The sequence below is a fragment of the Mixophyes fleayi genome, chromosome 8 (genome assembly GCF_038048845.1).
Source record: "Mixophyes fleayi isolate aMixFle1 chromosome 8, aMixFle1.hap1, whole genome shotgun sequence".
NCBI lineage: Eukaryota > Metazoa > Chordata > Amphibia > Anura > Limnodynastidae > Mixophyes > Mixophyes fleayi.
The window spans coordinates 113,572,097-113,584,402 of NC_134409.1; the positions used below are offsets into that span (position 1 = coordinate 113,572,097).

Genomic DNA, 12,306 nt, shown 5'->3' on the forward strand with positions numbered 1-12,306 from the left:
ATAGTTACAAATAATTCATGCAGGCGGTAGCTGCACCATTCGGGGGCAGGTGCTAATAAGTTCCATTTATATCCAGGTCCTCTTGAACATTAGTTCAGCAGCAACTATTACAGTGTTGGAGAACAATACAAGCAAATTTTAATACCCTAACAATGATCTGTAGTTAGCACAGGTGTTTATAAACTGTAGCATCTGTAGGCAGATACATTTCTATGCTTCTTTCTCCATTCAAATGTTGGATGGTTTTCCTGCACATAGCATTAGTATATTCTACCACCTGGCGCTTAGCGTATAAAAAGAAACGTCACTAGGAAAGAAGACGATGACCTGATCAATACACAGTAGTCATTTATCATTAAATCCGCAAATAACTCCTTGCTGTTTAGAGGCAATGGCTGTCCTAGCAGCATTGTACTATGTATGCAGAAAAACTTCTTCATTAATACAAACTTTAACATTTCAGAGGCGACATCAATTGTAGATGAAACAAATTCAGTGCTGTAATAGTGCATTTCTAAGCATTCACAAATATACAGGTCACAGGTTTTCTATACATTGCTGTCATTCAGCTATTTGAAATGATGATGTGTTCTCATCAGCTGATCACATACTCAGCAGAACTCGCTACCTATATTAGTTAGGAACCATCAGTAAATTTACTTAGTCATAGAGACAATTATCAAACTTGTGCCAGTCATTAAAGTACATCTAGAGACCAGTAATAATACATCACCCCCTTTAGCACTATTAAATAGCACATAGCATCCCTCACACCAATGATTTGTGTCTAAACGTGGGTATAAATCCCTTATTTCAGCGTCTGACCTCCTTTGTCCCCTAGACCTCCTTTGTCACCTCCTTTGTCACCTCCTTTGCACCCTTCTGATGTGTTTTAGAATTACATAAATAATGGGTCTGTAAAAGCATTGACTGTCACTAAATTTGTATTAAAATGTATTGATCTCCTAATATACCACATTAACTCTAGAACATTTTCAGGTGGACAAGTCATATTTCACCATAAACTAATACATATTTGAAACAATGCTGCTTCTTGTTTGCTCTCATTGTTTATTATCCATTTATTCATTTAGACCCATGTTATTATTTTACTGTTAAGCAGCAACTTTTCAAAGTTTGCGGTCAATGTTTTATAATGTCTTTCTCATTACCGAACACTAATTAGATGGGCTGGGGAGCCAGTCTAGACGGTGACCTGGGCTGCCCCCTGCAAACTAATGATGAAACAATATAATTAAAACATAAAAGCAAGTCCCAGCATCAATTACATTACAATTGTCTAGATTATTTTTACCCAGAATAATCCTTTGTATATGCATATAGTAACTGGCTGCATCTAGAGCAATGATGGGCAACAGGTGGCCGGGCGAGCCTTCACCAGCGCCCCCAGGTCTGTGCCCCCGCTCTGACCTATTGTCTGCTTCTCTCCGCCATCTACCGCATCACGTGACCTGCTACTCTGCACAACGCGTTGTGGTCACACAGCACATCAGAGGAGGGATAGAAGCGTGTGCAGTGTGTTCTACAGCACGTGGTCTCTCTACGGATGAGTGAGAGACATGGGGGGATATGAGGAGGTCTGAGTGGCATGTGGAGAGAATGTGGGGAGGTTGTAGAGGCATGTGGGCATGTTCGAAGCACATGTGGAATCTGTGGGCTTGTGGTGGTCACAGCATGACCATTTTATGACAATGTGCGGGTGTTTGGAGGCTGGCGGGGCACATACGCGACTTTGAAGTGTATCAAGTTGCCTATCGGTTATCTAATGCGTTGAGATGTTTAAATCAGAGCTTACTTGTTCTAGATAAAAAAAAACTAGCATGTTACCGTCTAGTTTTTTTCACAGGTAATATGAAAACCCTCAGGCACATCACATGTATTACACACAGCATTTTACAATGAGAAGCTCACAAATGTGGCAGTAACAGTCTCTATGGAAATAACCCCCCCCCCCCCCCCTACATATTGTAGAGAACACCAGCAGTCATAGATGTCAAAAAGCCCATTTGCTCTGGGTCCACCAAGACATCGTACCCACCACTACACAAACCAGCCACGGAGCCTGGAAATGAAAGGTCCTCAAAAAGTTTATAAGTCCAATGCAATCACAGGAAGACAAGAGATTCTTGTTTCTCATATTTACTAACAAACTCTAATGCTTATTACATGCGCTGCAATATCACAGTCAATATTGGGCAGTTGACATGCCTGTGGTCCGAAAATAACCACTATACTATTAATTGGCAAATGGCAAAACCTACAAATACAGCCCGATATAGAGGCGTGTTTCAGTCTGCTGAAGTTTGGAACCCTCTTATCTTGCAGTGAAGCTTCTCATCAGTGCAAGATGTACAACCAGTTAGAGTAGTGTGAGGGTTGGTCTATAAGGTAAAACGTTCTAATGTAAATAACATACTGTAAAGTGCTTATTATAATCAAATTATGTACATGCTCCTGCTATATACAATAAAATTTTATAGAGCATTTATGTGCAAATTGTTCCTTATATGTCCCTTCAGCTAACTGTATATGAAATAAATAGTCCAACGCTCTACTTCAAACTAGAGGTGCTCAAGCTCGGTTCCCCGAGAACTGAACATACCCGAACTTAGCAGATCAGAGGCTCGGTACTTTTGCGCTTTTTCGGATTTGCAAACAAGTGAAAACGTCGTCGTTATGTCGTTGGATCCCGCGATTTCTGGATTCCTTTTTAAAATCCAACATAATGGTGGGTGGGAGGGAGGACGGGCCCAAGGACAATTCCATCTTGCACCATTTTTCTTTCCTGCCACTGCTATGTGCCAATGTGTCCTAGATGTGGTAGGAACTGCCGTGTATTTGTGTCATTGCGCTGTCGCTTACCATCCAGCCAGGTCGCTGCAGTATTTGTCCGAAAGTGTATGAAAATAACATTGTGATCTGTGAGGTGGTCAAAATTGACTGCAAATGACTTGAAATGAGTGTTATTAAGGTTAATAATAATGTAGGAACAAAAAAAAGAGCAAAATGATGTACTTTTAGCATATTTTAGAACTTTTTCTAAAAAATCCAAAACCAAAACACACGAGGGCGGTTTTGCCAAAACCAAAACACGAAGCTAATCCAGATCCAAAACCAAAACCAGTTCATGGGGGTCAGTGAGCATCTCTACTTCAAACCCTTAGGGAGCATTCATCAATTATTGCTGAACTTTATATATGCACAATGTTTTGGGGTAAAACCTTTTGAAGCACCTGAAGAACATTTTACTCCCAAATAGTGCACATTTACAATATTCAGCAATATGGGATGACCTCCCTAAAAGGTATTAACTAGACCCACAGACTATTCTTTGTAACTAGGATCACTTGTACTAAGATTCTCCTTCAACCAATTCACTGCAACAACTGAGTGTCAGGGCGGAATTTTACAATTGGATAATCATCCTTCAGTTAATTGTACATTGCATAAATACAAGTAGATATGTAGACATATGTAGACCTACATATGCAACTTGTGTACAGCAGCTTTATCTTTGGTAGAGCTCATCAGATAAGATACATAGAGATTCCTTTTATGTTGTAGGACTCGTGCACTCCATACAGAGCAAAATAACCCAAGTAGAAAAGTAGTCACCAAGACGGTCACCAACAGGAAACGATGAAATGTGGTAAATAGCAGCCATGTTTAGAGGACAGACATATAAATTGAGAACGGCAATCTCCCCATCTAGACAGTACATATGGTCACGCTCAGGCACCGATAAAAATAACTGCTTTACAAAAACACTCAAAAATAATTGAGGAAATATAATTTAAATAACATCTCTCCTACCTCTATAACTGTGATTGTCTCTTTAATTCCCAACAGAGCTCCTCAGATAATCCTCTTAGCGTTAGATTTGTAGAATCTAGGTTTTACGATAATACCCTCTTGGCCACACGCACTGTGAATTCTGCATAGAGCAAGATATTGTATACCCACAGAAATGTTTCCAATGTGACCATCTACTGAATGCGGTAGGGTGACCATATAAACATAATTGTGACTGGTGCAAAGAGACATCATGTGAGTAGTTCTCTATCTCTAAACAGACAACCACTTACCAGGTACAGATACCGGTCCTGCGCTGTCCCGTTCTTTGCCGACAGTTTCTGGATATGTCCCTCCTTGATGAGTTCATTTGCGGGGTTCACAATATCCTCCTCGCCCCCCAGCCGCTCATACACTTCCAGCAGCTTATGCATCTTTTCCTTTTCACAAAACAAAAATATCATTAAAAAGGAAATACATTTGTAGGACCACTAAAATTCTAAAATTAAAATGCAAGTTGCTTTGCCAGGATGTGAACCTTTATGGCATATCCGTGGTCCACAGACATGAGAATCTACATATCATCTACCGCATATTATACCAAATATATGTCTAATTCCATGAAAAATCTGTACTGCCCTAAACTACACTGGTTACACATACAAACGAGTGACCAAGTTGAGTAATTTGGCCCTAATTCAATCAAAATGCATCAAAGTCTATTTCTTCCATGGGACCAAAACCAGATTTTAATGTTGGAAAATCCATTTGGCCAATGACTGAAATCTTTATATATATGCACAGATATCATCTGCAAGCCACACAAACTAGACACTATCTGGTCCATTTGTTTGACCTGACCACTGAATCTGCTAAATTTGGTCTTTTATGTGGCTAAACTGGACACCTATTCGCTCAATCAGCATAATGGAAAATTTGGTTGGCCGTTGACTAATCTGTAAGTGTGTGCCCCGGTCACTTTGTGTGCAGGTCAAATGTGTAGTCAAACTGGACAAAGATTTAGGGGTATACTTACTAAACTGCGGGTTTGATCTTGTTCGATATATAATCAGTGTAAGACACTGATCATAGTTACCATGACAAAGGGATATATTTACCAAACCAGATGTTTTGAAAAGTGGAGTTGTTGCCTATAGCAACCAATCAGATTCTAGATGTCATTTTGTAGAATGTACTAAATAAATGACAGCTGGAATCTGATTGGCTGCTATAGGCAACATCACCACTTTTTCAAACCTACAGTTTAGTAAATATACCCCTTAGTCATTCACCAATAAAGATGAACTTCTAAATCCACCTGTCTGTCACCAGCATTAAACCAAGTCCCTCTGTGCTCACGTAAAACTGTTAGCGGTAGTCAACAACAGGGCATTAAGAAAATGATGCGTTATACCGGATACTTACTTAACTAACACAACATAAACTAATGTCAGTATGTTTATACCAAGCATTATGCAGCTTGGAAGGCTTAGGTTGTAAAATGACCATGATTGTTGCCAGTAACCGTAGAAAGTCTAAAACTAGTATTGTGGATCTGTAGTTTTTTGCTGCAAATGTTTAGTAATGTATCAGCCGAAAAGCTGTATGCTAAATTATTTCCATCATCACCCTCCATCGAGGATGCTAGTTAGCAGCTTTCGGTCTAACATCAAAACAAAGTGACTATTAATTTATAAGGATAATTCACATGCCGGTGTCTCCCTGGAAGAGGAGACTCTAAAGCTGGAACACGGATCGTGTTTTTCATTTGTTCCAACCCAATTACTGGAACGGCTGCTGTGCTCCAGCTGAGCGTCTGACCTCTTATGTCTACAAAGGTATTTATACATTGGAGACATTTCTTCGTAGGCTGTATCGCTTCGGAAAATATCAATGGAGCTGTGATGTGCCTCCTTGCTGACAGATAGAGAAAGCCATTAGACTATCGGGCTAAATTTAGCTTCTTATAACAACGTTCCCCCGCCTGGCTGCACTGATCGCTCCAAACCTGTACGAATAGATAGGATCTAGCGTCACCAATTAAAGGTGACAAATATACAGATGCTTTGAAATCTGAAGTCTAGCTCATATATAAGACATTGATTTCTATTATATGAGGGCGCTTGACAATATATTCTGCATTCTATCCTAGAACATGGTTAGCTAGTGACGTATAACACACAGTGTTACACAATCTAACACCAGCTTCTTCTAAATAATATCTACTCTGACTCCCTAACCAGAAAGCAGGTCTATAAACGGATGGCATGCAGTCACCAGTATATCCGGGCAGCACACTGCAAATGCCCAAGCACAGCTCTCTCCATAATCTACATATCCAGGTCAGACATCTAGATAAGCACAGTGTTTAGTAATGTGGATGATCAGATCATGCAGCCTCAGCCTCAGGGAGAATGGAGGAGCAGGCAGGGAATGATAATGAGGAGATTGGATGGCTCGCATCATTTTCAATACAGAAAAACGGCAAAGCCATGTGACATGAAGCTTCATTAGTCTATAACATCCACCCTTTGGGTCTGAGTCATTAAAGAAAGTTAGGCAAGAAAAAGGAGTAAATGTTCTCCGGGACAAACCAAGTTACAATGCAAGGGGTGCAAATTAGTTTATTATTTTGTACATAAGTTATATACTGGCTGTTTTTTCATCTAACACACTTGATATCTTTATTTTTACACTGAAATTTAAAGTTGATCTAGGACATACCCTAACCCAGCTATAAATCTGTGCCCACATTTTAAATTTGACTCCCCTTCCAATGCAACATGATTTTGCCCAGGTGCAAAGTTACTCCTTTTTTATGTTTTGCTCTCTTTAATGACTCAGGCCCTTTGTTTTCATTGAGTGAGAAGTAAAACTCGGTGTTGCAAGATTTACAATGGCAAAATTAAAGAATGTTCCAGGAAAGAAAGACAACATGGCAGCCATAAAATCTAAGAAGTAGCATCTTGTATGAAAGCGTTGTATACATTTCAGAATAACAGTGCTCCCCAATTATAACTTCCTCTTTATAATACCAACCTCACCAGTGTTGGACTGTGGTATAAAGGGCCTCTAGGCAGAACAATGGTAGGGCTCATGATATAGCGTGCTACATGACATGGAGTGACTGCCACTTAACTAGCCCAGCCCACAAACACAGGGCCGAGTCTGGCATTTCCAGTGCCCGCCCTTGGAAGTTTGCACACGCAGTGATTTGTTGATTCACTGTGCATGCGCCGCCCCCGTATCTAAGCGCCTATTCCGATCCCTGATCTGTTGAGAGAGGGGATTCAGAGGCTAAGGGGGAATGCGTTCAAGCTGAAAACGGCTGGAGGTCTATAGTGTGGTGGACATAACAGACAACCATAAATGCCCTTTGCTTGTTTCCTAACTTTGTTGCAACAATGTTGTAGCACTTTTACAAACCCATAGTGCCACAGAGAATCTGATGTGTTCACATACTGTTGTTCAACCACAAGAACTTGTACCCTTTGGCATTAAATTGCCCGGGCTGCTCCCCTGCTGTGGAACGATCTTCCACGTTCCATCAGGTTAGCATCTACACTCAAAGGCTTCAAGCGTGCCCTTAAGACTCATTTCTTTATTCAAGTCTATCAGTCCTCCTCCTAACTTGCTTTTACTGGCTCTCTCCCCTAGTTAGTACCACCCTATTTGCTTTACCTTGTCACCTGTGTTTGTATATATTTTTGTATCATGTTGTGTCTTGGTTCTGTTTTCTGTATATGTAATGTACGGCGCTGCGGACCCTTTGTGGCGCCTTATAAGTCAAAGATAATAATAATAATAATAATAATAATAATAATAATAATAATAATAATAATAATAATAATAAATGGTGTTTACTAGCATTTTTAATGCTACTACAATGCATGTAAACAGTTCTGACATTAGAACCCATTGTTCCATTGGGGCTTGATTTTCCGTACTCCTTTTTGACCTAAGGGAGCAGAAAAATGAATAATCTATGCAAATTATCCTAGGAATTAGGGATATCAATGAAAGGCAAATTTGTTCATGAATAAGGAAACACATCGCTATGTTTCAGACATTGGCTGCAAATTAAGATTGTGTATTCTGCCCTCACTTTCAGCAGGTGCTGGACACAATTACAGGCGTTTGGCTATAAGCATATATACAAACTTATAAATAAAACATCCAAACAGTACTAAGTATAACTTATACTACACATCTGAAAACGGCTTCACCTACCATCTTCCGAATGGCTGCATTTGAGTGATTTGCTGCGGTAGAAATAAGCTCCAGGGACTCTGAAATAAGGATGATACAATTACACATATTAAACATTTAGCCAGCATGCAGATTGCTTCTCATCAGACTATGCAGCAAAGTTATGTTAATGGTAACATACATATCGATGTATACTGCGATTCCAACACAAACAGTCATTATCAAACATAACGTACATGGTAGGGACTAGGGAACAGCATAATGATTGTGTCAAGGATGGCATCTAACAAGACATAGTTATTAAAAATCATACTCTCTGAATCCTTTCTATCCGGAGAGTCCTCGGGCAGTTTCTTTAAATAATCTTTTAGGAGAAGTTCATAGCGAGGAATTCGTTGGACAGGCTCCAGCATGTGATGCTGTAATGTCAGATTCCCACAGACCTCCTCTTTCTGTAAAGAGTGAACATTAGACAGATGTGACCTGTAGACCAGGATATTGCATAGAGAAAACACAGACAGACTCACCCTCATGCAGTCATCCTATGCATTGTTCAACAATGTTACTCAAACACTGACTTCTGCAAATCATGCATGATCGCATGGTGACTCATATAAAGTCCTGTCCTGTTGGTGACTTTGTTCTATGTAGAAGCCAGCAGTGCCATAATGACCAACTGTGCCGGGGTCCATAGGCATTGCTGTTGGCATCACGAGGAGTGGGTTTGACACCTAATGCAAGGAGCGTGTAGGGAAAAAGGAGTGCGGGATGGGTATCATAATCTGATCGCCAGGTGCCCACCGGCCCGAGTGTCATAAAATATAGCAGCCTGATAATAGATGCTGATTATTACATTGTGAGATAAAAAGTAATACTAGGATTTCTGTAATAGTCAATATGGTACAAGTTTACTAGTCAAACTAACATGACCAGACAGGACAACCTTAAAGGGAACGATTTAAAAAGGGACCTTGCCCCATGAAGTATGAAATTATTAGAAATTTCAAGTTGTTTTATATCTAAATCTTTGAATAAGGTCAGTTTTAAAAGCGATGCAATTTTTTTGTCTGATGTATAAATCACATTCTACTGGTTCCTAACGTCCTTGTTGGGGTCAATATTTCTTGTAACAGCCAGGGACGCCGAGAGGGGGGAGGGTACTATCTACCCGGGCATGTCAGAGGGCCCGGTCCGGGCCCTTGCGCTGCCAATTTTTACATTTTTTCTTCTTTTTGCGGCGGGGGGGGGCGGGGGGGGGGGTGGCGCTCGGCCGTTGGTGGGGGGAACAGGGTAGTTAAAAAAAAACAAAAACAACATACCCACGTGATCGCGGAGCCGGCGTCCATCCTCTCTGCTGCTCTGTGCTCCATTCAGACTGGTGTGACGTCACCATGTCACGCCCAGCATTCAGTCAGTCTGGAGCAATGGAGCACAGAGCAGCAGAGAAGACCAAGAAAGAAGAGAGGAGAAAAGGTAAGTGAAGGGAGGAAAATGGGGTGGGGCACAGAGGGGTTAAAAAACGGGGGAGGGGGGGTGCAGCATGACAGAGGGGTTAAAAAGTGAGGTGGGGCACAGAAGGGTTAAAAAATGGGGGGGCAGCATGACAGAGGGGTTAAAAAATGAGGGGGGCACAGAGGGGTTAAAAACGGGGCAGCATGGCACAGTGGGGTTAAAAAATGAGGGGGGCACAGAGGGGTTAAAAAACGGGGCAGCATGGCACAGTGGGGTTAAAAAACAGGGGTCAGCATGGCACAGTGGGGTTAAAAAATGGTGGGCAGCATGGCACAGTGGGCTTAAAAAGGGGGGGAGGCATGGCACAGTGGGATTGAAAAAAGGGGGGTGAGCAGCATAGTATAGTGTGATGAAGGGGAGCCAGGTGAAGGGGCAAAAGCAGCATGGAGGGCGCAGTGTGATCATAAGGCATGGCGATGATGAAGGGGCACATTAATGTAATATTGGAGCTGGAGGAAGGCCTAATTATTAATCGTGGATGGTATTGATTTAACGCCAGGTTTGTTGGGAATTATCTAAATGTAGCTATTTTTTTCCAAATAGGGCCCCCAGCATTCCAGGATCCAGACAAGCCGCAACTAAAGAAACATGCAGCCACATGGCGAAAGTGAGAATAACAGGTAGGAGAGAGCAGGACAATATGTGAAATGTTGTGATTCTAGTAGGGACAATGTCAATTTTTGGTGAGTGTTGTGCCCAATGTAAGGTGCAGGCCAAGACTGAACTCTTTGTGTACACACTGCATTTTTTCTATACTACACTGTGGTGCTAGATGTCCTGAAAGTCAGGAGTGCTTGGACATATGAGACGCTCGGGCGAATCGAGAACCTAGTGATTTTGATGTGTTAGCCACGCCCCAATGGCGCATTTTACACGCCCCCCAAATGAATGACCACACCTCCGAAAAATGTTTTTTTTTAGCATACTCAACTATAAGGGGGGGCCCCATGAATTTGTTGTACCGGGGCCCTGAATTCCTCTTGACAGCCATGGTAACAGCTACATATCATTATGGATTCTAGTGCTTGGTATGTATATAGCTGGGAATAGTACAATGCTCAGTGTACTGAAACCTGTGTTGGTGTCTATACATGTTTATGAATGTAATGCCCATCTATAGCCATTAGACAGCACCACATCTTTTATCCCTAAGATGGACCCCCAACATATATTATATTATATATTATAATATATATATATTATAATATATATATATATATATATATATATATATATATATATATATATATATATATATATATATATATATACACACACACACATATACACACACACACATATATACACACACACACAATATTGATATATATATATATATATATATATATATATATATTCATTCATGACTTTTGCGCAAAAACAAAGATTATGACAAGAAAACAAAAACATTCAATTTCTAAAAACAATCATTGATGAAACTACTTTGTGAATCAGCTAGCACAGAGCATGACGCCAGAGCTGGGATATATCAAACACCTGAATACTTTCCACTTGAACACACATTGTTAAAAGCATTTAAAATAGCAGTGGGTTTGACAAGATGATGGACTCTTGAATTAGAGGACGGAAAACACTCCTATGCAGCTAAGTGCTGCATTAACACAAGACAATGGTAAATCATTCCCTCGCAGTGATTCTAAAGCTTTATAACAATAGGCGAAAACCATGAAGAACCGACTGTTATTCTAAAGAACACAACACATTTATCTGTATTGAACAGATTACATCACATTTACGATTATTTTGCATATTTCTACAAAGTGCATTTTCTGTGATAATGAGGGATTTCTAACAACCTGTATATCCAACAATGGCTGACACTAACAATGTCGCTGGCAGCTTAATGGATAAATAGTTCAGTATTTATAGAGTCTGAAATCTGTTTTGCTGAACTACTCAACAGGACGGTAATACTTCTGTTGAAGTAGTTAGAATCTTGACTCACACGTTACATTTACCTTTATAACCAGTACGAAGAAATTTCTGTGTACAAGTAAGAGGCAATGGCCAGGAACAGTTCCAGTAATACATTAATGGCAGGAAAGGGATCCCCATCAAAGGTGTAGGTCAGCAGGTACAGGCTCACACACAACCAAATTCCTTGTGCCCATGGAAAGTTTGATCTGAGCCACATTCACGGGCATGGATGCAATTTCTCGTAGTCTCTTGCTCCCATTGTTTACTCTAAACGCTTGTTTGTACTGTTGGAACTTTATTCATTTTGTTCAACAAACTCTATTTGCGGTTCCGGTTGAGCTGTATTCACCAGGTGAATGCAGCATGGGACCTTAAGCTGCCCATCAGGGGAGGGCTGGCAAATTATAGCCTGGGGAGCAAGACACAACTCAGCAGCTTATTAGGAACATTTTAAAGGAAAAATGCAGGTGGCCCAGTGACCCACCCCAAGGTAGCCCGGTATGGGACCGGCCCAGGGAGCAGATGCCCCTCTGTGCCCCAGCCCCTGTTGCCCAGTGATTCGGACGGCCAATTTGCACATTTTAGATTATATTGCCCACATTGCTGCACCAATGGGGCCCAAAATGACTGTGCAGGGACATTTGACAACTGCCCTTACTAAAACCCATAGAATCTACAAGAACCAGGAGGCCAGGTCTGTCCAAAGTGATCACCTTAAGATATCCCAATATATCCTAAGCTGTATGTAAAATATATTAATATGTAGCTTTATTTGGCTTGTTGAAAAGCTGCAATGGTCTGCGGTTGCCTAAGGAACTTGAGGGACGAATAATC

General features: G+C 40.9%; 1 protein-coding gene across 1 annotated transcript in view; it reads right to left on the bottom strand.

Moving 5' to 3' along the window:
• FGD3 (FYVE, RhoGEF and PH domain containing 3) overlaps positions 1-12,306 on the bottom strand; it is a 146,771-nt gene that overhangs the window by 11,789 nt on the left and 122,676 nt on the right. The window contains exons 8-10 of the mRNA XM_075183209.1: positions 8,336-8,474; positions 8,044-8,102; positions 4,107-4,253 (exon numbers count right to left, since the gene is read on the bottom strand). Coding sequence (XP_075039310.1) covers positions 4,107-4,253; positions 8,044-8,102; positions 8,336-8,474 — 345 coding nt within the window. The remainder of the gene's footprint in view (positions 1-4,106; positions 4,254-8,043; positions 8,103-8,335; positions 8,475-12,306) is intronic.